Here is a 25,935-nt window from a genome sequence, read left to right as displayed (position 1 = left end):
TTTTTGAGTAATTTGATGTTCAAAAATAAAAAATATCTGTGATATTCGGAAAATTGGGTACTTTGGCTGAATATATACAACTCTGTTTAAAAGATCCATAGATGTGTAGTGTCACAGATGCAGCTAGTTATTCTGAAGGTGATTTGGTGTTTTCAGGGCACAGCTTATTATGGAAACTGAAAATGGCTATATCTTTTCATCAGGGTCGATCCGAAAAAAATGTTATAGAAAAAAAGTGTTTCTTTTGACCTCAAGAATGTACTGTTAAAGTATTTGTACGAGTCAAAGACTCACCCTGTATAATTCAGAAACTAACACCGGAAAGCCACTACAGGGTGTGAATGAATTATGGCGGAAAAATTTGAAGGGTGGTTCCTACTCAAAAAATAGTGTGGGTCTTTCAAATTCGTCAAGAGCAAAAGGTCGATGAAATCTCGAGATTTATTTGATTGATTCGGTCTTCACTTGATGGAAGTTCATTTTGAAGCAGATAAAATTAAACGACAACTTCCACAAAATATTTTAATAATTTTACAACAATCCTTTCGCTAACAGTGTAGCTTCTTCAGGCAGAGGGGACGGTACAAACTATATAGGTAAAAGGCTTGGGAAATGAACCTGATGAAGCTACCTACAATGTTAGCGAAACAATTGTTGTAAAATTATAGAAATATTTTGTGGAAGTTGTCGTTTAATTTTATCTAATTCGAGATTTATTATTAGAAAAGTTTTTTTTTCCGAATAAATGTTGATCTACGATGGTTTTCCTTGAAGATACGTTACTCGAAAGTTTCCCAAAAAAATGGGGTCATTTGAAACTTGCTCAAGACCGAACCGTTGTGCCGAAATGGATGAAGTTCTCAGATTTTTCCCTAGAAGAGTTCCTCTTTCAAAATATGTAACACATTTAGATCTGCGATGATTTTCCTGGAAGAAAAACTAATCGCAAATTGACCATCGAAAAATTCCCAAAAAGATGAGGTCAGTTGAAACTTCCTCAAGACCGAACGGTTGTGCCGAAATGGATGAAATTTTCAGATTTCTCACTAGAAGAGTTGCTCTTTTAGAATATGTATCGCATTTAGATCAAAGATAATTTTCCTCGAAGAAAAACTACTGGAACGTTGACCTTCTAAAAATTCCCAAAAAGATGGGGTCAGTTGTGACGAAATGGATGAAATCTCAAGATTTATCACTAGAAGAGTAGCTCTTATACCAAATGGAAATGATCATAGAACATATCCTCTGCCAAATTTATGCGGCTTCAAATCCACTTATCACAAGCGTCACGAATTCGCTAGATCAGATGAAATAGAAAACCATGTGTCACGCTCCTTGGGAATTCCCTCCTTATATTAGCGTGGCGGCCGCATTTCCATATAATCCTGTAACTGTTCATTTTGCCAGCCAACTAAACGGATTACCGGGACCGAATTAGCTCACTATTTGCTGATCGGATGCGATCTGTCAAGGACCAAACCATGGTTGGATAAAGCTCCCACGCTTGGGACTCATACGGGGGATGAAAAACATCGGGAGGAACCCCTGTACAAGAAAAACGTTTTATCGTGAACTAAATTCGGTATTTATCATTAGGTATTCCTACTTTCTATTTCTATATCTCCTTATTTCGATTCCGATTCGAATTGATACGAATATTTAGCACCAAACTTGGTGGATAATTAATACTGAATAATAGTCATTATTCCTTGATGCAGTTCTCAATTATTTGGGTGGTGCTGGTGTGGAGAATATATCACCGCAAATTATGCAGATATCCATATCAAATATGCTGCACAAGGGTGGCCGTATGTTATTGAAGCAAAAAGAATCCACGCACCCTACGATATAGTCCTCGTCTCTAGGGGGTTGTTTTGAATGCATACATGCACTTTGAAATGAATGGGAGGGACCAGGCTAGAATAATCAAGATTTTTCTTACATTGATCACCAATAATGATCAAGTTATACCTAAAGGTCTTCATTTTCGATAGACGAATATTTCATCAGGATTGGAAAGGGAAAATCGAACACCAAATTATTGTTAAAGTTAAATTCTTGACGATAGAAATAGCAAACAATGAAACAATCCAAAATTTTAGGTTTCAACAAGATGAAGCTTTTCTCCTCTATGATAGATGAGTTGGGATTTTCTTCATGAGAATTTTTCAAATTGCTGGATTGTACGCAGAGGGTTCAGGCTGCAGATTTATAGACAGGCCACTGCGATATATACGAGAAAACAGACAGGATTAGTGTTTTTTAGTTTGGTTTTCGTTGAAACTGGCCATATATGACCAATATCATAAAAAGTATTTGATTCGTCTGTGGTTGACAGCCAACAAGCTAACAAGCACACAGAACATATCAATCATAGATATACTAAATACGTTGTTCCCATGAGAGTAGAGACATATTCTCTATGTCTAAAGTTCATAAACAATGGCCTTCTTATTCTTCGGAACTCAACCGATTTAAGAATTCGAAATAAATCGTCCATAGAGAACCTGTATCAGCATCAGACTCTCGCCTTCGATAACTTCCAAGAAACGAAATTTTTTCGACCGTCCAACTCAGATCTGAGTACCGAAGGTACCGGTGCAATACCTCACATTATTAATTATCTTCGAGAGAAGCCTCCAATTTAACCTCTCCGACGTGCCGTACCAGTTTTAGAGGGCGGCAGAGCGGAGGGACGCACAATTTAGTCGATGGTCGGTGCGTGCTTCACGGGCGTCTCTGTGGCCATGCCGCGTGACCTCGACTGACCCCCACGAACGCGGCACGCGTATCACCACGCTCACGAAGATGATGAAAAAGTCGATCTTCTTCTGTGGGCTCTTGGTACGATATTCGTTTCATCAAATTTTACTAAGAAATCAACATAGAGATTCTTCTTGTTCTTTAGTATTTCACTATTTGCATAGACATAGAGAAATAGACTGAGCAATGTCTATATGTCTATGGCAATACAAGACAAGCATAAAACTATTTTATAGAAAGAGGGAAATGATCGTCAAGCCAATACCTCCCTATTTTCTGTTGACATAGACGTGAGTGTGGACCAATCGAAAAGATAACTCTAGCTGACCTGATGTTCAGTTTCTTCCTGTCAATTTTTCTGACCGTACTTTATGCACAGATGGAAAGGGAATGCTCTTCAGTCCATTTGTCTATGCCTATGAGTATTTGTAGGTATTGTGAGATCATTTTGCAAGCCATTGAAATTTCCCAAATTTATGTTTTGTTATGTGAATCACGCAGGAAATTAAATAAAAAGTTTGCCTAATTAGCCATCAGAAATATTCATCAATTTGATAAATCAATACCGGTTTGCATCTACTTATTTGAGGCAGGCTTATATGTATAACGTTAAGGCTTACTTATTTCTGTGATTTCTGTAGCAGTTACCATCTTGAAACATAAATGTTCCAAGGTTACCATAGCATAGCAATCACTGAAAATCAGTGAAAAACACTGAAATAAGTTTAAGCCTGCCAACTAAGGATTTAAGAAGTCGATATTTTTACATCACATAATTTCAGGAAAGAAACAGTGGGTATATCTACCTATATAGTGTCATATAAATGCTTACAAAATTATTTCCTGATACTTATATTTTCTGTTCACAAATTTCAATGCAATTTTCTCGAACAAACAGTAGGTACTTAATTGCCGGAAAATAAAAAGTGTTTCATTATATGTCAAGAAATACTCAATACCCATCCATCTATAATAATATTTTATTCAAACCCTATAGATATCTATACCTAACGATTTGTTCCCACATTTTTTCCTGAAAAATTTAGTATATACTCAATGAACAATAAAAACAATATCTTTCATCTTTCGATATCCATCATATAATAGATAACCTGAAGAAAAAATAAAGATACCCATAAAAATACGAAGACAATTTGATTTCCCCTTCTCAGATGTTTAGTTGCTGAAAACGAAACATTATAGAAAAGCACCTCACAAAGATGATTCAACATCGCAAATCAGAAAAAAAGGTTCAAATCGATTCGTTTTGTTTGCATTTCTCTCTTTTTACAGCGAAATTTTATTCCTCGAGATTTTTTCCGTGAAAAAGATCATTCCATCGACAGGTACCTGTATCAGATCACAAAAATGGGATTATAAATCCCCATTGAAAAACCCTGCGAGGTGAACTCTCAGGTTTTTGGGGTTGCTTGTCCGGCTCATGTGATTTATTACACATGAAATTGCGTGAAATTTCATATAATAGGTGATTTTACGGGAGAGGACGCTATAAATAAGCTTTTTTGATTTATTGTTCGTTTTCTGTGGGAACAGGTAAACGAGTTTCATTATTTGTAAAATAAACAACTGATCCCGGTCAATCAGTTCACGAAAATTAGTTCTCAATTTAAAGTCCTGAATTGAATATCCTATAAATTCAGTTTGAATAAACCTTGGTCCGGTTTATGACAATTAAACTATTAAATGAGTAAAAAATTTAATAATAAGTAGTAACATGAAATTGATTGCCCTTATGTCTCATTATGAGACCCAAAATTTGAGCTCCGCCATAAAAACCGCATCTGGAAGATATTTGAAAAAATAAGCTTTCAAATTTTTTATGAAACATTAGGTATTGTCATTGAGTATAATACTCAATTGTATTGTTTAATAATCCTGAGTTAATCTCGAAAATCGAAGTTTTAACGTTTATCGTTAAAACTATTCATTCTCTCAAGTCTCAAGTCGGTTTTAATTATTGTCAAACCAACAATGGTTAATATTAAAAATATCATCTGTGAAATTCAAAATTAGTTCCACCCCACTGAGTTTAATCATTGAACGTTTTACGTAAAAGGAAACATAAGAAACATTCTGTTCGAAAGCCTATCTCTTGACTAAAGATGAAATTGTGAGGACGCACAATGGCATTCTGCAATCTCCCCAAATGAATCCACATCCTTGTGAAAGATTAAACCGCTGCTGAACAAGACATGTGCCCTATTACAGGGAAAATTGAAATGTCAAACGAACCGTACACATGGTATGATGAGATTTGACTTCGGGGAAGGGGTAACTGTGTTCGAGAACTGAAAGAATGATTTTCGAAATCCCTTATAACGCAGATTTATCGAATTGAGTGACTTCAATTTCAAAAGATGAATTCATGAGTTTTCTTTGGCGTTGATAGATTATCTCAGAGCATATTATTGGTTATATCTTTGAGTAGGCATATATCATTGAGTTATATTAAAAACAATGCAATATAACAATTCATAATTAATTCCTCCCGCATAATTTTTTCTATTCATGTTCAAATTACGAAAACCAATAGATTCCCAGAATGTTTTGATATCCTTGAGAAGTAGGAATGAGCTCAGACCAGTTTAGTTTCTTGAGAAACATGAAACATTGTATTTATGATGAAAACTTCGAAATTTTCTGTATTTTTCCAATATCTCAACTCTAGGAAGGAAATAAATAGCTCTTCCGAACACTAGTAACTCCGCTGCTACTAATTTTATCAAACCTAAAAGACACAAGGGTATAACAGGAGCAAAGTAACTAGTATAAGTAAGAGGTCCACACAAAATATCAACTTTGAAATTCCATAGCCTTTGACGACTATTTTTTCAACTCTCGTTATACCAACATCCACAAAAGAAATAGGTATAAAGTTTTGTTTATGTTTATACTGGAGGATGATGAAAAATGAGGAAGAGGAAGAGGTAGAATGAAAGTTGATTTGATTTCGATTTTAAATGAACTCCAATTATTTCGCAGATTGGAACATAATTTCAAAGTCTAATTATAAATATTATCAGAGTATTAGATAGAGGGTTGAAGATTAGAATGCAAAATTAGTAACTTCAGGTTTGCGCCCGGAGAATTGGGGAAAGCAACTGCCAACAACGTCCGTGTATGTTGGGTTGCCGTTATTTTTTCGCGACATCTAGCGAACAATCTCTTCAGAAAACCGAATATAATTTCCTTCTAAATATTATAGGAAGCATCAATCAATAGTTTATGGCATCAATGAAGTGAGTTATACTGGTATAGATGGCAGAGATATTTGTCGAAGAAAACTTTTTTCCTTTGAAATGTTCTCAACTGTGAAGACATTCTGGTATTCACTTCTGCCACAAAATATTCGTGGAACAATAAAATTTGAGGATCTCAGTAAATAAACTCTCTTCAGATATGCCTATTTTTGCAGGATCCTCCATAGATATAGAAATTATTTTATTTGGAAGCTAGCATTTGGTACTCTGTAATCTGTGCATTTGGTAACATTGCAATTTGACAATCATAAGAAAAACATAACCTAAACTATTTTAGCAATTAGTGAAAACTACCAGAGTTCAATATTTTACCTCTTTCACTTAATTCAAGGAAACGAATTAATTAATATCGGAAGTAATTGTGTTTAACAAAATGGATAAAGAAAACTCCTCTGAGTTGGAGGTCAAATATCAAAAATTAGCTACTGAGTTCTCAAAGGTAAATAAAATAAAATTCAAATATGTTCTGTAATGTAGGCGTAACTCATATACCGTTTCAAGCAGATACGAACTCATGCAACAGTATTGAAGAAGGCACTTCTGGAGGAACAAGCAAAGACCGCAGAACTCAAAGATGTTATCAAGAAACATGAGCAGCAATTGAGGAAACACAATCAAGAAATGGACAGTTTGATGTTTCGTAATGAGCAATTAAGTAAAAGAATAGCTGTTTTACAACAAGAATTGCAACCAAATAACAAAAAAGGGAAACAAAAAGGCAACAATGATTTATTCCACCCTCCAGATATGACTGTCATTAATGAAGAATTGCAGAAAAAGATTATGGAAAATGCACAACTCCTGAGCAGTGTATAATTTTTATATATCTATCAAATTTTATATATATCGTGGCAAGTACATATTATAGTATTTGTTTATATACATTTCAAAATTTCAGATGACTGATAAGGACTTGGAGATAAATGATTGTAGAGAAAAAATTAAATGGCTAGAAAATAAGATACAAAATTTTGAAAATAAATATGAAGAACTGGAAAAAAATTATTCAGATATAATGGTTCAAATGAAAAATCAAACAAGTTCCAATAAACAAATTAGTCAAAATGATTTACAACCTCAAATTACTGTTAGTAGTTCAAGGGATAGTGAAGAAGATAATGATGAATCAAAAAGAGTTAGTGTATGTGTGCATTTCAAGCCTATTTTCATTACAACCCTTTTTTATTTTCCAGAGTAAATATTGGCAAGAAGAAGCAGAACGATGGAAAGCTGAGTGTGAATTGTTGAGATCAAAACCTACCTCAAATGAGCAGCTTACAGAGTATTATGAATCACAACTGAGAGAAATGCTAGAAACCAAACAAATGTGCCTCTCGGAGACTAAAACCCTATGGGCTGAAAATACAGCCTTGTGTCAAAAACTTGAGAATTTGCTCCTGGAAAATAGGGAAATTGAGTCACAATTAGAAGTAAAAAAAGAAGAACTCCATACAACAAACCAAAATTATAAAGTACAGTTAGATGCGATGACAGAGCATTTGGCTGCCCAAAATGATAAGATCACTCAGCAGTCTGATGAAATTGAAATGCTTAAACATACATTATTATCCAAGAAATAATATTCCATTATTTGTACATAGATATTAAGTTACACAAATAGGTTTATTTATTTATAATATGGCAATTATAATCACTTTGCTTGATTTTTATTCCATATAAAATATACTTTATGATAATATGGCTCACACCAAACAGTTTTGCAAGTTTTCATTTCATTACCTAAATTATTTAGTTGTTATTCCCCTAATTGGTATTGATGTAATTTCTTCAGAAATTAACTTCAACAAGTTATATTATTTTATTCCCCAGCAATTTGAAATAAAAGCAGACCTCAAGTGACACAAATATATTACATAAATAAAATCATTTATATAAATATCTACATAACAATTTCTCAGTCGAGTCTCACAGCAAAAGATGAACCGCAAGAGCAACCCTGTTCAGCAAGAGGATTATTTACTATTTTGAAAGATGCTCTTATTAATTCTTCTTGATAATCAACAGTTGCCCCTTTCACAAACCCTAAAGAAATTTCATCTATCACAACTTTCACTCCATCTTTTTGGAATATCCTAGAAAATAATTACTGTTTCTTATCCTTATCTAAATTAATAGCATTTACCTATCATCGTCTGATAATTCACTATCCAAACCAAACTTGTACTGAAATCCTGAACAACCACCTCCTTCAACAGAAACTCTCAAAAAATCAGAAGAACCTTTGGTAATGATAGATTTCAAACGATTGACGCAGTTATCCGTAATTTTAAGTTCAGCCTTAATATTCTCTAGTGGTTTTATGACCTTAGTGGAGAAGTTGATATTTTTATTAATTGCATAATATCTGAAAAAATCCAAAAGTCGTCTAGAAGATAACATTTTTATTTTGTTATTAAAATTTAAAATTCTGAATGAGGTTAAAGAAGTTTAACCATAGAATTAGTGGAGGTTTGAAGAAAGAATAAGACACCATAATTTTTTTGATAAGTTTCTGTGTGGTAACCTAAAATCGGTAAATAACCTCAAACCTCACCTTGTCTGGAGCTGTAAAATTTAAAACTGAATTGAAGGAAGAAATATAGAAGAAATCAATAAGCAATCATGGTTGAAGAACAAAGACAAAGAATAGAACAGCAAATGACAAAAATGATAAACGAATTAGACATTATGTACATTCGTAAAATTCAGGTACTGATGAAAAAAGTTTTGCTCACAGTAAAGAGCTTATTAAAAATTTCAGGCAGATATGCATAGATGTGCGGCTAAATGCTGTGACAATAATAAAATTTCTTTAGAAGGCGTCCAAAAATGTGTAGAGAATTGTTCAGCAACATTGAATTGGACACAAAATTATGTTCAAACTAATCTGAATATGTTTCAAAATAAACTGCAACGATGTGTGATGGATTGTAATGATGACATAAAAGTAAAAATGGGGCCCAATCCAACTGATTCTGAGGTAAACATTGTTGAGTCTTGAGATTTTTTTTTTCATCACTTGCTTATTTTAGGTGGAAAAGTTTACTGCTCTTTTTGAAAATTGTGCTAAAAATTGTGTTGATAAACAGATGGAGTATTTACCATCACTTATAAAAAAGATGAAGAGGGATATCGCAGAAAATGTGAAAGATAATTTATAACAATCAGTAGGTAATTGATCAATAGTAGTAAAAAATAATTTTTTAAAATACATGTGTGTAACATTGATTGCCCTTTTATTAATCCTCCTTTTCTTCTCTATATAAGGCAAAGATTATGGGTATCTGGTAAAATACATATTTATAAAAGCAATAATAACGTTTCTTCACAAATAAATTTACACCTACGACAATTTGATGAGAAAATTACAGTGGTCAAATAAAAAGGGTAAACCTTCAAAACCATAGGTTTGTACGGAAAATTAATCGAGCCATCACAAAATGAATAAATAACAATGATTAACCATTAGCAGACTCTGCCATTAGCTTTGCTAGTTAGTATTTGCAAGAACAATTTTTACTAAAAAGAAGAAGAGAGGTTGAGCAGAAATAGTGTTCTGTCAAAGATCCTCTTTGGTTCTGTATTCGAACACTAAAAAAAATTATGTCTCTATGGACAAATTAGATTATCTATCTATGAATTCTATGATATTGTTTTGCAAACAGTAAACAATATTTTTAATTGAATATTAAATCACAATTTTGTTCCATATTTGTTTTCTCAGAAACTCGAGCAATATGGAAACATCCAACACCATTGTCACTAATATTTTCAAACCATTCCAACATCATATTAATGCTGAACAAGATCTCAGAGAAGTGTGGCATGATCATCGTTTCATGAATAGTGAATAATTAATAATTAACTTGTAGGAAATTCGCAACATTATGAAAGATATCGAAAAGCCTCTTCGTGAAATAATCACTCAACTGCAAGTTATCCATCATAAGGAGAACTGTGAACAAATTGGAGTAGCATGTCAGAAATCTAGAGAATTATTTGAAGAAGTTCGAAATGGCTTCGACAGACTAGATAAAATAATTCCTGAAGGACAGTATTATAGATATAATGATCATTGGAGGTATCCAACACAACGTCTCTGTTTTCTAGCTGCATTAATTGTATACCTAGAAAAAGGATTCCTGATTGAAAAAGATACTGCAGCTCAAATTATTGGAAGTAAGCATTATATTCTATTTGGCATATAAATATCTCATGAACAATGATGGTACTTGTTCAAATTGGTTGCGTTCACAAACTTAGAGTAGAATATAATTATGACCATGCTTAGAGATCATACTCTGAGAAAGAAATGCACATTTCTGAACGCTTCGAGTAATCAGACCTTACTCAGAGTAATTTGTGAGTGCGACCAAGTATAAAATGAATTGTCTAATGTATTTTCCAGTGGATGGTAAGGAACATCTTCATTTGGACTTGGAAGACTACCTTATGGGATTATTAAATTTGGCAACTGAATTAGTGAGTTTCTCTAAGATGGGTGTAGTTCTTTGCAAACGTTTTGTTTTTTTTTTAGTCTAGATTTGCAGTAAATTCAGTAACCTATGGCAACTATAATCGTCCTCTAGAGATCTCCAAATTTGTTGCAGAACTGAATGCTGGTTTTCGTTTACTAAATTTGAAAAATGATTCTCTTAGAAAACGATTTGATGCTCTGAAGTATGATGTTAAGAAAATAGAAGAGGTTGTTTATGATCTTTCAATAAGAGGTCTACTTCCGGGAGGTGATCAAGCTTCTACTGAACCAACCTCTGATACTCAAGATAGTTGAGTAAATTTTAAGTTATTTAAAGAATAATGTTTTGTTACTAAATGTCAATTATACTTGACTTGATAAAATGGTTTCATAACAATTAAAATGAATGATCATTCAATCTTCATAGTCAAACTGTCCTAATTTGCCCTTTAAAATTTTAATTTGAGATCGGTTTGTGAATATGCTTTTTTACGTTGAGTAATAGTAGTGGATTGGTAGCACATTGTCTGAATTAAATCATGGAAATCAACAGATGGATCCTGTTTATTCTTTTCATTGAAGAAATCATGAAAACATTTTTAAATTTAGTGATGAAATACATAGGTTCAGAAAGAAGTAGCTGATACAGCATTAGTAGCTTCATGTAGTAACTCAAAATTGAAAGATACCAGATCCAAAAAATTATATTTCTGGCCAAGTTAGTGCTAAGACCACTTAACTACTCCACTCTTGAAGATGTGAATAATCACATCATTTCCACTAGAAAAAGGTAAATTAATTCTCGATTCTGGTTAACAGATTTTATTCAATATTTTACACATATCTAATTTATTTACATATATTCACATTCAGAAATTCTAATTAAAACCAAAAAAAAATAATATTGACCCGTATGTTAGTAATAATAAGAATTGAACATCTAAATGAAGGGTGGATTGAGACAAGTAAATTGATAAATACTTCTCATATTCTCTGTAAAATGAGATAGTATGAAAATATTGTCTTACTAAAATTTTTGGCTTCATTCACAAAATGTTCCAGCCATAATTTAAAACACAAACTTCAAAAATATTTTGAATATTATCCTGCAGACTCATTTTTGGTTCAAAACAGGAATAATAAAAGGAACTAATCAGTTATTTGATCAGTTAATTCAGAACACAGAATCATAACACAATGAAAATTCCTAAGTTTTTCATAGTATAAAAAAATAAATACTGAAAATCCAATTTATACTTCCTTAAGATAACAAATTATTTCTTGTATTTGGAGTTGACAAGAGTATGTTATTTTCATTATTGAGTAAGTTCAACTTAATTTATGAGAAACCCAAAGCGGATACTTCCATTAAATGAGAATATCAAACGAAAGTGTAAAGCCTTTAAGACTTCAAGAGAATCACAAATTATTGCTGCTATTTCCATCATTTACCATATCCAGAGAACTAACTTATCATATTTAGAAACTATTGGTTACTTATAATTGGTGAAAATAATGAAACAAAGAAATAAAAAAAGCGTAACTATACCAATATTTATTTCAACAGCCTTGTTTTAAAATGTTTATAAAACATACAATCATTATCGAATCAGATTAAGAAATTCCAAATGAAATTGTCTACTAGTGATCTGTCAACACGTGGTAAACGATTTATTATATTCAGAAAAATATACACAAAAAAATTCATACTGAAAAATATTAACAATATTGGATGCAAAGTGCCAACAACAATTTTATACAGTAAGAAATTTCACGAGACCAAATAAACAAATGTACAAGATTTTTGAATAATAAAAATGGTTTATTTCAGGATATTTTTGACGACGTCTCAAAAATAACAATATTCGTAATTAAAAGCTATCAAAGTAAATTTTTCCAATATACAAATTTTTTTTTCAAATTTTTCCTTAGGTAAGTACATTCCACAAAACATTTGAATTACAAAATGTAAATAAGTTACTAATAATATATTAACAGCCTCATGAATTCTTAAGACTAAATTATAACCTAAATATAATTATATAATGTTGAATATACAAAAAATAAATTACAACTCCTAACATTAGAAGTATGTTTTGTTAGCATCAGGTATTCCAAATGCTTTACATCAATTGATTATGTAAAGCTGAAAGCCTAGTTCTTTCACAATCACTTAATTGAACACAACAAGAGTGTAAAGGTGATTACTATTGGTTGACCAAGCTGTCTTCATTCGTTCAAAGTTCCTATTTTGATTTCAATTCAAATTCATAACATGCACAAATCGTAACTGAAATTGATAACTCATTCTAATGAGAGAAAGAAAAATTTAATCAAGCAATTTTTAATCAATGCATATCGGCGCACGTCAGCTCTCGATTATACATTTTCCTATGCTGAGAGAGACACTCAAAAAAGTAATTTATTAAGTAGACTATGCATTCTGTAAAAAACACAGAAGTCGTTCGCCATAAAGAAATTTTGAAAATGAAACTCAGGTTGCAAGTCGTAAATGATTCATTAATTGAAATTAAAAATTCTTTTTGGGATTATTGTAGGAGACGTAAAAATTAATAATTTAAAATAAAATATATTTCAAGGACGAAAATTAAAATGATCAATGCAATTACAAACTGATGATGCAAATCCCCAGTCGCACTTTAGAAACAGGGAATATGTGCTTACGAGTTTTCACCACTGATATCCGAAGAATGATAATAACGTCAGCGAGATAATAATCATTCAATGGTTTTTCACTGAATAAACCGAGATATCTCGCAATAATCATTAAATGAATACGAATTTGAAATAGTGAAGTTAGAATACTGTTTACTTTAATTTTTCTTTATGAGTAGTTTTTGATATTAGGATTTTTGAAAGTTAATTGTGAAAAGTTGGATGACTCCGAAATTATTTGGAATGTAACATTTTTGCTAGGAAATTCTTGTTGGAAATGAGAAAACCAAATGTTTTTATTTCAATAAGTTTCCATAAATTATAAGATCAACTAATGACCATAATTATTTGAATGTTGATGATAAAAAAACTATGAACAGATGAAGAGACGTGCAATAAATGAGTCCACTGATGCCATTGTAATGAATATCAAGAAAAACTACACATCCACACAAATCTCTGAACTAATCCTGTAAGTCAAGAAATAAAATTTTGTGACCAGAAGCTTAAAACACAGACTGTATAGTATATTAAAACATAAAATTATATAAATATAATTTGGTGAAGCACAATATATAGAAATAAATATTCTCGTAATTTTAGCTAATGGAATCATCTATTCTTGCCAATTGGTAATATCCAAGTCATCCCTTTTGGAAACAATTTGACAGGTATACATAACCTGAAGCACATTACAGATTACAGTTAACCCATGCAAGACAACCATCCTGCAATTTCATTCTGAAATTGCAGGCCCATCGATGACCATCACGTCACCTCCATTGCCAAGTTATTTTTCCTTACTATGGTTTTATTTTTGTTATTCGAAGTTGTTCCACTAGTGTCTGTACATTGAGAATTTACTGAGTCAGTTGAAACAGAATCTGTGTTATTTGATATAGGAATTTCGAAAATGTTGGCACTAAAACAAAACATTCAATGTCAAACAATATCGGAAGAGAAATGGTAACAAGAAAGAATGCACTCCTCTTGAAATTTCTAATCGAGAATTTTTGATTCAAATTGATTGATTTACTATTCAATCAGGAGTTGAACTTGTATTTGTCGTCTGCCCATTGCATTGGTTCCTTTGTTAGATCTTAGTTCTCAGTAACTCTGCATAAACCCACCATAAGATTAATATTCAGATGGAGAATAGGTGCTGGCGATGATTTCAGACTTTTTATAACAATTTTCACACAAAAGTCTACTTCAGTAGTTTTCAAGTAATGAATTACACCATATCACGTGGTGCTTTGAGATCTTCCTTTTTTCATTTGGCTCGTGGAAGTTGCAATGATTTGGAAAAATGACCCTTCGGTAAAAATTGTAGGTTTGTTTAAGTTTATTAATGAAGTATAAAAATAACAAATGTCATTTAGCCATTCATTTCAGCAAATCATGATTCTGATTAGAAGCTTCAAAAGAAGACTTACTACGAAAATATGGATCAATCAGGAAAAAAATATCAAACTCACCTATGACTATTAAGCGTAAGAGTGTGAGCGGATGTATGAAGACTGATACCAGGGGTGGCATTAGTATACTCCATACCACTTGGGAAAGCGTAAGACATTTTATTATTTTTCATTCTGCCAGTGGACTCTGAAAAATAATAATTGAGTGATGTAAAGTCATACATAACAAAGAAAAATGTCAAATCAAACAGAAAGAGCAAAGCTAAGTGATAGTTCATTTTAATATATGAACATGATGAATTTATTGGAAAAAATTAACCAATATGTATACACTAGCAATTGCCAATTGGCTCTAATGCACCCTGCAGAAAAGGAGCCGTTAAAATTTAAATTCCCCTTATTTATTTTCCTTTTTTGAACATTTAAAATAAGTTTTTCAGAAAAAGGTTGAAATGGAAAGATTCGAAGATGTTTTTCATAAAATCCTTTTTTTATCTGCAGGAAAATTTTCTTTATCAGAGAACGCTAAAAATTGAAAGTGCAATATTCAAGAATCACAACTAATATCTTTCTATTACTTAAATTTTGCAGTTATACTTCTCCTACTTTTATTGAGCGTTTTTCTCATGATTGTAGGATAAATGGAAGAAATAACTGATATGTACTTACTCTCATAACCATATTGCGGTAAGATTCCGTTGGTATTGTTCACTGCAGCATCTGAATTTGGCCTCAACTGTCCATCGGATGCTTGGTTAATACTATTGAACTTACGACTAGCAAAGGTACACGTACTGAATTTGGACGAAGGAGCACTAGAACTTGCGTTCAAATCTGACACGTTAAACTTAGAGCAACCAATAGTCTTATCATTGTTGGCCCTACGATCTGAACCAGTGTTCGTTGCATCACTTTTACCATCGACATGGTTGAGGTTAAACGAAGAATTATCATTATTTACACTAGGAGTAAGCGTATTAATGCCGACATTAACGTTCAAATTAATGCCCGTTTGCACAATCTTATCACTTGGTTGCCGAGTATCGGTAATTGGAATATCTAAAGAGCCTAAATTATCGAAATTGAATTGATCTGAAACGAAAGCCGAGGTGTCCAGTAGGGCGCTTGGCGAATCCAGACACTGGATCTCCAAGGAGAACGGTGAAGTAGAGCCGACTTTCCAATAGGATTCTTCCAGCGGTTGCAGATTACAAACAGGCTCCTGTTCTGGGGGAGGTGTTTTTGGCCGAAAATGTAGCCTGAAAAATACAATGAACAAAAACGTAAGTAATAAAAAAAACCACAAGTTCATATTTTTGTATTACACCAAATTGTCCCTCCAATGAATTTTAGGTGAAATTCTTCGAGAGATTATTTTCAGGAAATTAGTAGAACATAACATTCACATAACCTGGGATTCAATGTTGGTTGGATGAATTATCTCAAGTTTAAAACCTTAATTTGATCATTGATTGAAACATAGACGGAGAAGTGCTTTTATTCTAAATGTGTATGTATATCTATTCATTTATTTTCAACCGTGACAAATAATATGAATAAATATATACGTATGTATTTTGTTTATTTTGATCTTGAATTCTCAACGTTTTTCGAGAAATTTGACTTTTTATTAATATTTTGATAGTTTGAAGTACTTACAATAAGGACTACAGCTCCTTCCCTATTCTTGTAATTGATTCAAATTTGGACTGTGTCTAGTCAATAAATAATGAAAAACTAAAAATTTTCTTTGTTAATAACTATATTGTATACAGGGTCCACGAAAACATAGATCCATTATCAAAACAGAAATTCATCAAAATCTTAATTTTTTTAAATGGCAACCCATATTTATTTCTGTTCATTATTTGAAACAACTAAAAGCGAACAAAAAATGTTCAAATAATTAATAGAAAAAAAAATAGGTTGCCATAAAAAAACGAAAACTTTGATGAATTTCTGTTTTGATAATGGATCTATGTTTTCGTGGACCCTGAATATAATATGGTTATTTACAAAAAAATTTTTAGTGTATCATTTATTGACTAAAAACATTCCAAATTTGAATCAATTGCACAGAAAAGTACTTTAAATGTCAAAGTAGCAATAAAAAGTCAAATTTCTAGAAAACCGTTGAGAAGTCAGACATAGTTGTATCATCAGACTCATATTCGAATTTATCGAGGAATTCAAAAATGTAAAAATATATAGGGTGTTCCTTTTAAAATAACGAAGTTGACAGCTGTGCAGAAGAAACGAAACACTTTGTATAGATCTAAATAATTAAACTTACTGTACTTAAAGAGGGGCAAGTTTTATTTGAAACTCATTTTTGTAAAGTTATTAGAATTAGAGTAATCGACTGATGCCCCATGGCGCGAACCCCCTGCATATTTTATTTCCTAAATTGTAACGACAGAAAATTTGTAAAAACATATTAAGCTGTGTCTGGACTCGCAAGGATTACTTCGAGGAGGAAAATTTTGTAGTTTTCAGGAAAACAGGAAGAGAATTTTTTTTTCAAAAATCCACTACTGTTTTTGGCTATTAATGTAGCTTGCTCACTTAAAACACACTGTACATACAAATTTTTTCTTCTGTTCCACAAGTTGGTGATTTCGTTTCATAATGAATTGAAATTTGTACAAATTCTTTGTTGAATAGATTAATGTTGAAAAAATTTATGGATAAATCTAATAATCCGGACACCCCAATAACCCAAACATATGCCAGAACAATATCAGCCTGGATTATTGAAGCTATACTTGGAGGGTGAAAAATTTATTGTTCAACTTACCATTCCTTTCTCACGCTTTGAAGGAACTCCAACATTTGTTGTTCTTCCTCTTTCGCATAGGTAGGTGGAGGCTCAACGTTGAGAGGAGCATTCAACTGCTGAACGTCACTTTCGGAGTAATCCATCGGTTCAACTTTTACTTCCGTTCTCATCTCACTTACACTACTACCGTTACTTATTCGTACGTTATCACCAATTTCATTCTTAACTTCGGTCTGTAAGATTTGCACATTACCGGTACTCGAATTATCCGGTTTAACACTAACTTCATTGTTTGTTAACATGTCTTTGCCCTCGGTTACGTTGATTACGTTGGGTTGCTCGTTCTCTAATATCGTGAAATCTAGGGTCCTCCAAAATTCGTCATCTTCTGTTGTGGAAGCACGATCTAAGATTATTCGACCTCCCCTTCCAACTCTTCGCCTAGCAAATCCTATACATCTTCTCCTTTGGTGCAGTCTGTCTGTTACAGATGTGAGATTGTAACGGAATTTCCTAAATGCAGAGCCATTTTCTTCTTTTGAACACCAGGGCCAGTTTCCTAACTGAGGTAGAGGCTGAAAATTTCGTCAAAATAAACTATAAGCATTCACTCAACTGACTGGGATTTGTTAAATGGTCCCCTTTAGCTCATTTTATTTAAGTTTCCTCTATGCTTCACCCCTTGAGGAAAATCTAATGATGATATTACCAAACGAGAAGTCTAAGTTTAGAGTTTTCTGATTACCAGTGAATTATGACTCATTAATAACAAGTGATTTATCAATGCTATAATGCTCCAAGGAACAGATAGATTATGAAAACTTTATGGTACAGTCATGGATAAATCAAGCATACCATATGATAAGAGCATAGTTTGTTTCTCCTGAAAGCAAACTGTCCCTCATCCTCTGTATCTTCAGGTTCGGGAGATGCAGCCGGAGCACCAAGCTCTTCATCAGAAGATCCAGCAGCCATTTCTACATCTTGCCCAAGACCACCAGTTTTATTATGGCTTGCTTTGTGTTTACGCTTCTTATATTGCCTCTTCTCCTTTCGTGGTATTCCCTGAAAAATATGAGAGTTAAATCAAGTTCAAATCGCCTTGAAATAGAGAATGATGTTAAGATCTTGAAGGAGCACAATCCTCATGATCTCACCTCATCTTTCAGAATTGTTTTGCTGGTCCAAGACTGATTAGTGTAATGATTATGGAAAATAGGTGTGAAAGCAGGCCTTGACGAAGTTTTGATAGAAGAAACCTCGTTGAAAATGGTACCGCTGAAGTCCCTCGCATGATATCTCTTCTCAAAAATTTCCACAGTAAGATGTACATTTTCCCTTTTCATTTTTTCTCTTCTTTTGATCAGTTCCAAAAGTGTTACGGCCCTACAGAAATCCCTCTTCAATTTCAGCATCTTTTCATATGAAACTTCATCATTTTTCCTATTCTTCCTTGTCTGCATTTTTTCAGTCCTTCTCCTAAACGCCAGATATGGATTGTTGGCGGCTGTACCAGCCCTTTGTTCAGTTTTAACGGACAGAATTAGGGGATGTTGCTAAAAAAAAATTATGTTCAGTTTCGAGGAGATAGACCAGCAGTTTTCAGTTCATTTACAAACTACATGCAAATTCTGTAGTCTATAGATATATCTTGGTTATTTTTGACAAAATATATAGAATCTATTGAAAAAATGAAGTAACCACCCTTTCGTATAACTCCCATAGTATTTTTTTAATCAAAACTTACCGTTTTTAATCGTTTATTCAACCAGTAGTCAAATACTGCTATTATGAGATCATCGTCTTCTTTCAACAGCGCCTTTGCCTCATTCAAAGTAACCACTGTCTGACCACTACTCTTCTCCAGTCTATCCATCATTTCTTCGAATTTCAAGGGAGTTAGATCTAACCGTTGGGTTTGAGATTGCAGCCATATTTCATCATCTGAGTCCATGTCATAATCCGGAATATCATGTTCCATTGTAAACGCTAGCAGGGAAGGTAAAATGAAAGATTTCATGTGAAAAGACAAAAAAAAAAAGGTATATCCCTAGAAGGCCACATTGACATCATAAAAAAGGCATCAATATGATCAGTCTCTAAATGAGTCATTCGATTTCCAAATAATCTATTAAGATTATTAACACGATATACAGCTATCTCAAATAATTTCAAACCCATGTAAGTTGAAAAAAAATGTAAATCAAAATTTGGAATTTTTATTTCAAAATACTGTTTAATTTTTCAAGATTTATACTACATCATTGGTCCATTTAATAATGTTATCAACTTCCAGTATAGAATTATCCCTTCTTCAATTCATACTTCAATTCATACATATAATAAATATTGCCAAGAATTCTGATCAAAATCATTAGTTCTCTTGCAACAACTTCTTTTTTTTTATTACTTTTATGACTTCACTACATTTGCCATAGCAACACACTTTTTTCTTTTGATACAAGCTCTAGCAGCAAGAATAGTAAACAATAAATGAAGAAAGGAATCTTACGTTGCATATAAATAAGCTGTCGAGGCTGCTTGTATGTAGAAGGGTACACCTTATCATAGAAGTCATTTTGTGGTATGTCTGAAACCTCTGGTGTAGGAATGATGAGACCAGCACAAATAGCCCTTTGAAGGTGGTGCTCCTAGAGGATAAAATTAATTTCAACATCTTGTGGTTAAGTATGTATGAAGTGACATAAACAAACTGTTTACAAGAACTGAGTTTAAAGTTTCAGGAATTTAAAACTCAATGACAGCTGGAAATTCTGTTACCAAATGGATTAAAATTGAATATTAGACAGAAATTTCGGTTTCATTCAGGAAAAATGTGATTCGGCAGATAAAAATTGTTGTTGAAAATTATTTTCGCCGGTTGCGCATAAACACTCCGGACGAATCAACATGGCCGAGTACTTTCAATGAACTACCGAATGACAATCTCCACATTTACTTACACATTCCTCCTCTTTTTCCATTCCAGATGGCATTTGAGGAACTGCCCGGTTAATTGCTGAATAATCAGGGAGATCCGGGAGTTCCTCAGCCATATAAATTGGCATGGGCTTGCTAGCATCCAGGGCTCTCGCCCTAAACGAGAGCTTCGACATATTTGTTGACAGCACAAAATACTCGACAAGGCCAACATAAAAAACTGCTTAAAACGAATATTTATCGTCTCGGACCGTCCGAGACGGGCACAAATCGAATCCTTGTCTTCCCTAGATTGTTCCCATTGTTTTTGTTTGCACTCACTCAGTCACAAATACTAAAAAACAACTTTGAAACTTTCCTTGTTGAGCGTGCTTCCCTGAAAGCCATCATGGCGGCTCTGCCTAGGAACCATAGATATTTACTACTAACATGCAGTGCGCGGGAACCGTTCACGCATATACCTGAAAGGATGCTTCATTCATCTAACTTTATTAGCAAATATCTATACGATTTCGATATAATTATTAAATTCTCCCTCTTTTTGAAAACGCTTCTTACTATGACAGTTATGTTATTTTTATTTTGTCAAAAAATTCAATTGTTTCTCACTGAACTTAAGAAATGAACGATGAAGTAACTATTTTGACTAGAACAACGCAATGTGACTCACTCAAAATGAAGCGGAAGTTATGGCGGGATTTGACACATTACGGATAAACGTGGAAAAAAAAATTTCCTTTAGTTCTGTTGATAATTATCCAGTCATTTGCTATATACATTAGCAATAAAAATATACATAGCAGCTTGACAATGTTTACAAATGATGTTATAAAAGATTCAATTTAGCCGTAACTGTTAGCAACTGATTTGACAGATTATTGAAAAACGGATGTGACGAAAGAGACACAGAACATACGAAATTTTCTTGTTACTAATAAAAATCATTCCAACAAAAATATCATTATTAATGATAAATTTTGAGTTTCAAAGCCTAGAACGGACATCATTTTGCGATTCGAATGTATTAAATTTTATTTATAAATTCCCATGAAACTACCTTTGCGCCTCTGAATTACACGTCATCCCTGAATTATAAGATTTGCGTAAATAAGAGTTTTCTTGAAATCTCGGAGAAATTTTTTTGCTGTGCAAACCCTTATAAAGTGGGCGTTGCCAATCTTTGTGTAAATAAATTTCAAGTACCATTCCCACGTATTACCTAATTTCGATAATGATACTTCAGTTAATGAATAAGAATACTATTTCAACATTTACCTATGTAATATAAATTCCACCTCTATTCCTAATAAAGATTTTCAACTTACCTTTTAATAGCCACTTGATATCGACGATGGAAATTTATGTCAATTCAAAGAATTCAACTGCAGTTTTGTGATTGTATATTTGCTATCAGTACAAAAGAAAATACCCAGACAGCTCACAATTAATGTTATAATAACAGGCTCTCCAGATATTCAAGTGATACCACAAAATAAATTGATGCAAAATTTAAATACAAGGTACTACATACTTTCTATGTGTAAATAAAAGCTCGGAAAAAATAAAAAAAAATAAAATGAAAGGAGGATGGAATTATATTTATATTAAATGTATTAACAAAAGAATCCTTACTTTATACTGCACTTGGATAACAAATTTTCACACCTATTAAAACAAACTACACATTTTAAAAATCTCATTATCCTATGTAATATTATGTATCATATTTATATCTACAAATTTGATATTTAGGAGGAAATAAATAAACTGGGTTTCTACCTGTGCAATTTTAGAGGAAATAATATTTTCCGACCACATATGTACTGATTAGACCCTTCTTTTTGATTTGAATTTTTTCAATGATAGAAAAATCTAAAATATGGAATACACGAAATAAAAAACTATTTATACAGATGGGGTAGTACTATAACTAGTAGCTTCGTGCCATCATACGAAAACTTCAGAAGATTAAAATAGTCACCCACCTGTAATGAAAAGACTTAATTATACAGAATGGAAGACAGATATTCTGATATTTCGATAGATCATCATCACCATCCTTATTTGTTTATTTAATTTTTACAGTGTTGTTCCAATTCGGTGAATAAACTCAACTTCTGACAGTTTCAATAAGAATATATTGGGTTTTTTCTCACCTAATTGGAATTTTCACGCAGAATTTCAATAATTATTAATTCAATCATATAAATCTACTGACCCATTAGTCTTTCAGCAGCATCCTGATTTTGTTGATTCTACTGGGCGACTCTGATCGATTTTCAATTTACTAGCTTGGTCAGATGGTGAACATGGGGGTCCTACTCGATTCTTGATTTCCGCAGCCATAGTCATGAAGGCCTGTTCAACATTGGTTGCGTTCTTTGCTGAAGTCTCCAAAAAGGGGATTCCCAATTGATCAGCATATTCCTTAAAACAGATCACTAATAATATCCCACATTATAGAACAGAAACCAGATGCACAAAAAATTTAAAAATGGTTTGGATAAATTGTTTAAATCGAAAATTTTTCCAGTAATAATATAGTCAATTTAAAATGATGTTTTTATTTTTCATTAAAGATTACACCTTCATCCTTTTGAGAATTGTATTGAGGGAAATAAATTCAAAAATGTTGCTTAATGAAGTTTGTGTAGGAAATAGGCTAAGTGAAACAAAATTGATAGAACTCACCTTTGCCGTGGTGTAATCAACAACTTTCTTAGTTGTCAGATCACTCTTGTTTCCTACCAGCAATTTATTGACATTATCACATGCATAGCGGTCAATTTCCTCCAACCACTGCTTAACGTTACTGAAGGAATCCTGATCTGTGCAATCATAGACAACTATGATGCCGTGTGCACCTCTGTAATAACTGGAAGTAATTGTCCTGAATCTTTCCTGGCCAGCAGTGTCCCAAATTTGGAGTTTTATCGTCTTGCCATCTAAATCAATTGTTCTAATTTTCTGAGAAAAATATTTCAATGTATCAATACATGAACTCTTTAAGAATGAGACAACTTACGAAGTCAACACCAATGGTACTAATGTAACTTTCTGTGTAAGTATCATCCTGAAAAAAAAGTTTACTGTGACAAGAGAGACAAATAGATCATGCAAGTGATTCTATTAGGATTAATTCCCTCTTTAGAATGAACTGAAGTTTGAAAAAACAATGGAAAATGAGGCAAGAATTGGATATGAGTATGGTTTATTCCATGTCATAAGGTGATATGGTTTATAAACATACCCTAACGCCACCTGGTAGGAAATTAGGTCCAACTCAATTAACTTTCTCAACTCTCAGAGTGGGAACTCGTTTCCCAGGTGGCGCAAGCGGCTAGGGTATATTCAGACAACGTAGCGACTATTTGCATCGAATAAAAGGCCATTAATTCGTACTACATATTTTCATCTAGATCCGAGTTGTTGCCTGACAATTTCAAATAAGACCACAACCATGGTCAGCATCCACTCTTTCCCGATGAAATAGTCTTTTTTGTTGATACTTTGACTGATGGTGGTTGACTAGTTCAATTCAAATAGTAACATTTGTTGATTTTTATATCAATGGATGTTAATCATAAACCTCGTCAAAAATCCTTCATATCTACATTTATTAGTTTCACTTACCGCAAATCGAAGCAACAGACAAGATTTTCCTACTCCTGAATCGCCAATAAGGAGAAGTTTGAACAAGTAATCACTAGAAAAAAAAAGTATACATGAATTTCCTGGGAAATTTCTTCAGATAGGTAAAAAAATGGAGGACTTCAAAATAAGGAAAAACGCTTTTCACCCCATAAAGTAAGCCGTGATGGGGGCGTGATTCCATAAATATACGCAGTAATACAGCGTCCGAATTTGGAAATTTTCATTTCGATGTAACACATATCTACATCTAGAAATAATAAATCAGCTCATTTTATTAAAGCTTTCATAGAATCCGCAGTAGAGTGAAAAACGGAAGAAAATAATTCTTAAGTAAATTCACAAAATTTATAGTCATGTAATTTTATATCCGCAAAGTGATTTTCCCGCACTAAGGCGGAAAAGTGAAGTGAGTGAAGGAAAATAGAGAGAGAAAAAATATTCCCTACCCATGCGTGAAGTGCCTCTTTCGCACTAGTTAGATGTATTACTATTTTAAAATTATTCTTGTAAAACATTTATATCGAATTTTTGAGCAATATTCTGTTGCATCTTTATAGCCCATAACAATTAATTATTGATTAGAAGATGAGAATAATACTCAATAACTATTTAATAATTTATAGTACCATTAACAAACGATATGAACGAACATTTCTAGATATGGATAAGTCACACTGTTTGCTAGAAATAAGAAAGATTTAAAAAAATAAATGCATCCTTAACGCACAATATACTTTAACGATGAGGTATGTGAACGTACGGTAATAAAATGCCTGACGAACGCGTTTTAATGAACAGTGTAGAAGTATATGACACTCATGAACTATTTTTTTTTTACTAGTGGATTCCAGGGAGATTGTCGATCGAGTAATTTACGACGGTTACGAAAAAAATTGGCCAGCGCCATTTGGAAACCCAAATTATAGATAGGAATTCCTCACTTTCAAAATGTTCATTAAACAGATGATTCTGAAATAATGCTCTTATCACCCTTTTGAAAGAACAACGGACGAAAGAATGGAATGAGAAAATACCTTCTTTTGTAAGTATTAACTATTGAGAAGATACTTCAAGACACTGAAGTAAATCCAACTTGGAAGCACAAATGTAGATTAATTCCTTCGAATAACAAATAAACTTTAGTCATTTCTGACAGAATTCATTGTGCACTGAAATTCCTTCCCAGAACTACCCCATACCAACATACATATTTTGAATGATAGCACTTTCAATAGTTTTTCAATATATTCAAACAAACTGGAAATTTAATGAAGTGAACAAAGAAAACATTACGCCCCCCTGTGAACTAATTATAACTATATTAATATACATCGGTCAAAATCAATGTTCAAAAAAATGATACTCAATAGATAGATAACAATTATCCAATTGAAAGGAAAACTATTGGAAGGTATGCAAATTGATGAATCATTGCAAGGTGCCAATTTCAAGTGACGTAGGTAGAATTGTAACTATTTCCACTAAAAGGAAAGCTGTCTTATGACAACACATACAAAAGAAAATAGTGATATATAAGTTTGTTCAAAATTGATCCATATTACTTCTAGGCGAACGAACGTTTTGTCTTCAAAGAATGACCAGGAAACATTAAAATATTTTCAAGGAATGCGCAATTAACGTCAAAATACACCTTCCTACCATTGTCGATAATATCAATTAAAACATGAAAAAAAGAAGCACTTACTATTCGGGATTCATTTTCACGTGATTTTCTGAGTGTTTAACTAGTTTACAATAAAAGTTAGATAATTGTTTATGTCCAGGGAACTACACTACAAATTATTAGATGAAAAACTGTTCTTTTATAAGAAGACAAATGGCTGCACTACGTTATCACACCACAGAAAATTAGACAACTTGGCTCACACAGAATAAAAATGATAAGAACATAGAGGTACTGACAGCTGACATTCATGATACTCCGTG

General features: G+C 32.7%; 6 protein-coding genes across 7 annotated transcripts; 3 read left to right on the top strand and 3 right to left on the bottom strand.

The window, feature by feature from the left end:
• Positions 1-6,285: 6,285 nt before the first annotated feature.
• LOC123308033 (protein phosphatase 1 regulatory subunit 21) lies at positions 6,286-7,759 on the top strand. 2 transcript variants are annotated; one of them, XM_044890555.1, is made up of 4 exons: positions 6,286-6,483; positions 6,546-6,854; positions 6,943-7,179; positions 7,238-7,759. In XM_044890555.1, the coding sequence occupies exons 1-4, from the start codon at positions 6,418-6,420 to the stop codon at positions 7,622-7,624; spliced, it is 999 nt and encodes a 332-aa protein (XP_044746490.1). In that variant the 5' UTR covers positions 6,286-6,417; the 3' UTR covers positions 7,625-7,759. The 2 variants fall into 2 exon arrangements, with proteins under 2 accessions (XP_044746490.1, XP_044746491.1); XM_044890556.1 differs by having other exon boundaries at positions 6,288-6,483; positions 6,549-6,854.
• A 137-nt stretch (positions 7,760-7,896) lies between these two features.
• Positions 7,897-8,501, bottom strand: LOC123308035 (iron-sulfur cluster assembly 2 homolog, mitochondrial). The gene is made up of 2 exons (XM_044890559.1): positions 8,188-8,501; positions 7,897-8,137 (listed from the first exon to the last, which is right to left on the bottom strand). The coding sequence occupies exons 1-2, from the start codon at positions 8,442-8,444 to the stop codon at positions 7,960-7,962; spliced, it is 435 nt and encodes a 144-aa protein (XP_044746494.1). The 5' UTR covers positions 8,445-8,501; the 3' UTR covers positions 7,897-7,959.
• A 58-nt stretch (positions 8,502-8,559) lies between these two features.
• On the top strand, positions 8,560-9,272 carry LOC123308034 (protein FAM136A-like). The gene is made up of 3 exons (XM_044890558.1): positions 8,560-8,753; positions 8,806-9,024; positions 9,077-9,272. The coding sequence occupies exons 1-3, from the start codon at positions 8,667-8,669 to the stop codon at positions 9,203-9,205; spliced, it is 435 nt and encodes a 144-aa protein (XP_044746493.1). The 5' UTR covers positions 8,560-8,666; the 3' UTR covers positions 9,206-9,272.
• Positions 9,273-9,660: 388 nt separating this feature from the next.
• LOC123306400 (translin) lies at positions 9,661-10,939 on the top strand. Its single transcript, XM_044888382.1, has 4 exons — positions 9,661-9,862; positions 9,917-10,223; positions 10,453-10,526; positions 10,582-10,939. Exons 1-4 carry the CDS (start codon positions 9,782-9,784, stop codon positions 10,834-10,836), a joined length of 717 nt encoding a protein of 238 aa, XP_044744317.1. The 5' UTR covers positions 9,661-9,781; the 3' UTR covers positions 10,837-10,939.
• Positions 10,940-12,061: 1,122 nt separating this feature from the next.
• Positions 12,062-21,148, bottom strand: LOC123306399 (enhancer of polycomb homolog 1). The gene is made up of 9 exons (XM_044888381.1): positions 20,358-21,148; positions 19,907-20,045; positions 19,142-19,383; positions 18,552-18,950; positions 18,250-18,459; positions 17,413-17,969; positions 15,285-15,874; positions 14,676-14,802; positions 12,062-14,119 (listed from the first exon to the last, which is right to left on the bottom strand). Exons 1-9 carry the CDS (start codon positions 20,508-20,510, stop codon positions 13,966-13,968), a joined length of 2,571 nt encoding a protein of 856 aa, XP_044744316.1. The 5' UTR covers positions 20,511-21,148; the 3' UTR covers positions 12,062-13,965.
• A 569-nt stretch (positions 21,149-21,717) lies between these two features.
• LOC123306417 (ras-related protein Rab-1A) lies at positions 21,718-25,863 on the bottom strand. Its single transcript, XM_044888401.1, has 6 exons — positions 25,694-25,863; positions 23,968-24,040; positions 23,360-23,407; positions 23,026-23,301; positions 22,553-22,761; positions 21,718-22,319 (listed from the first exon to the last, which is right to left on the bottom strand). Exons 1-5 carry the CDS (start codon positions 25,705-25,707, stop codon positions 22,564-22,566), a joined length of 609 nt encoding a protein of 202 aa, XP_044744336.1. The 5' UTR covers positions 25,708-25,863; the 3' UTR covers positions 21,718-22,319; positions 22,553-22,563.
• Between the last annotated feature and the right edge of the window lie 72 nt (positions 25,864-25,935).

The sequence above is a fragment of the Coccinella septempunctata genome, chromosome 2 (assembly GCF_907165205.1).
Source record: "Coccinella septempunctata chromosome 2, icCocSept1.1, whole genome shotgun sequence".
Lineage (NCBI taxonomy): Eukaryota > Metazoa > Arthropoda > Insecta > Coleoptera > Coccinellidae > Coccinella > Coccinella septempunctata.
This window is presented reverse-complemented; position numbering and strand designations above follow the sequence as displayed.

Excerpts from the sequence above, each read along its gene's own strand:
- LOC123308033 (XM_044890555.1), top strand. The coding sequence starts at position 6,418 with ATGGATAAAGAAAACTCCTCTGAGTTGGAGGTCAAATATCAAAAATTA. Across the intron at positions 6,855-6,942 it reads ATGCACAACTCCTGAGCAGT|ATGACTGATAAGGACTTGGA; the intron begins GTATAATTTTTA and ends TCAAAATTTCAG. Across the intron at positions 7,180-7,237 it reads ATAATGATGAATCAAAAAGA|AGTAAATATTGGCAAGAAGA; the intron begins GTTAGTGTATGT and ends TTTATTTTCCAG.
- LOC123306400 (XM_044888382.1), top strand. The coding sequence starts at position 9,782 with ATGGAAACATCCAACACCATTGTCACTAATATTTTCAAACCATTCCAA. Across the intron at positions 9,863-9,916 it reads CTGAACAAGATCTCAGAGAA|GAAATTCGCAACATTATGAA; the intron begins GTGTGGCATGAT and ends ATTAACTTGTAG. Across the intron at positions 10,224-10,452 it reads TGCAGCTCAAATTATTGGAA|TGGATGGTAAGGAACATCTT; the intron begins GTAAGCATTATA and ends TGTATTTTCCAG.
- LOC123306399 (XM_044888381.1), bottom strand. The coding sequence starts at position 20,510 with ATGTCGAAGCTCTCGTTTAGGGCGAGAGCCCTGGATGCTAGCAAGCCC. Across the intron at positions 18,951-19,141 it reads TGAATAAACGATTAAAAACG|CAACATCCCCTAATTCTGTC; the intron begins GTAAGTTTTGAT and ends ATTTTTTTTTAG. Across the intron at positions 15,875-17,412 it reads CAAAGCGTGAGAAAGGAATG|GCTACATTTTCGGCCAAAAA; the intron begins GTAAGTTGAACA and ends TGTATTTTTCAG.
- LOC123308035 (XM_044890559.1), bottom strand. The coding sequence starts at position 8,444 with ATGTTATCTTCTAGACGACTTTTGGATTTTTTCAGATATTATGCAATT. Across the intron at positions 8,138-8,187 it reads GAATTATCAGACGATGATAG|GATATTCCAAAAAGATGGAG; the intron begins GTAAATGCTATT and ends ATTATTTTCTAG.
- LOC123306417 (XM_044888401.1), bottom strand. Across the intron at positions 23,408-23,967 it reads GTCTGTTGCTTCGATTTGCG|GATGATACTTACACAGAAAG; the intron begins GTAAGTGAAACT and ends CTTTTTTTTCAG. Across the intron at positions 22,762-23,025 it reads TTGATTACACCACGGCAAAG|GAATATGCTGATCAATTGGG; the intron begins GTGAGTTCTATC and ends ATCTGTTTTAAG.
- LOC123308034 (XM_044890558.1), top strand. The coding sequence starts at position 8,667 with ATGGTTGAAGAACAAAGACAAAGAATAGAACAGCAAATGACAAAAATG. Across the intron at positions 8,754-8,805 it reads TGTACATTCGTAAAATTCAG|GCAGATATGCATAGATGTGC; the intron begins GTACTGATGAAA and ends TAAAAATTTCAG. Across the intron at positions 9,025-9,076 it reads CCAATCCAACTGATTCTGAG|GTGGAAAAGTTTACTGCTCT; the intron begins GTAAACATTGTT and ends TGCTTATTTTAG.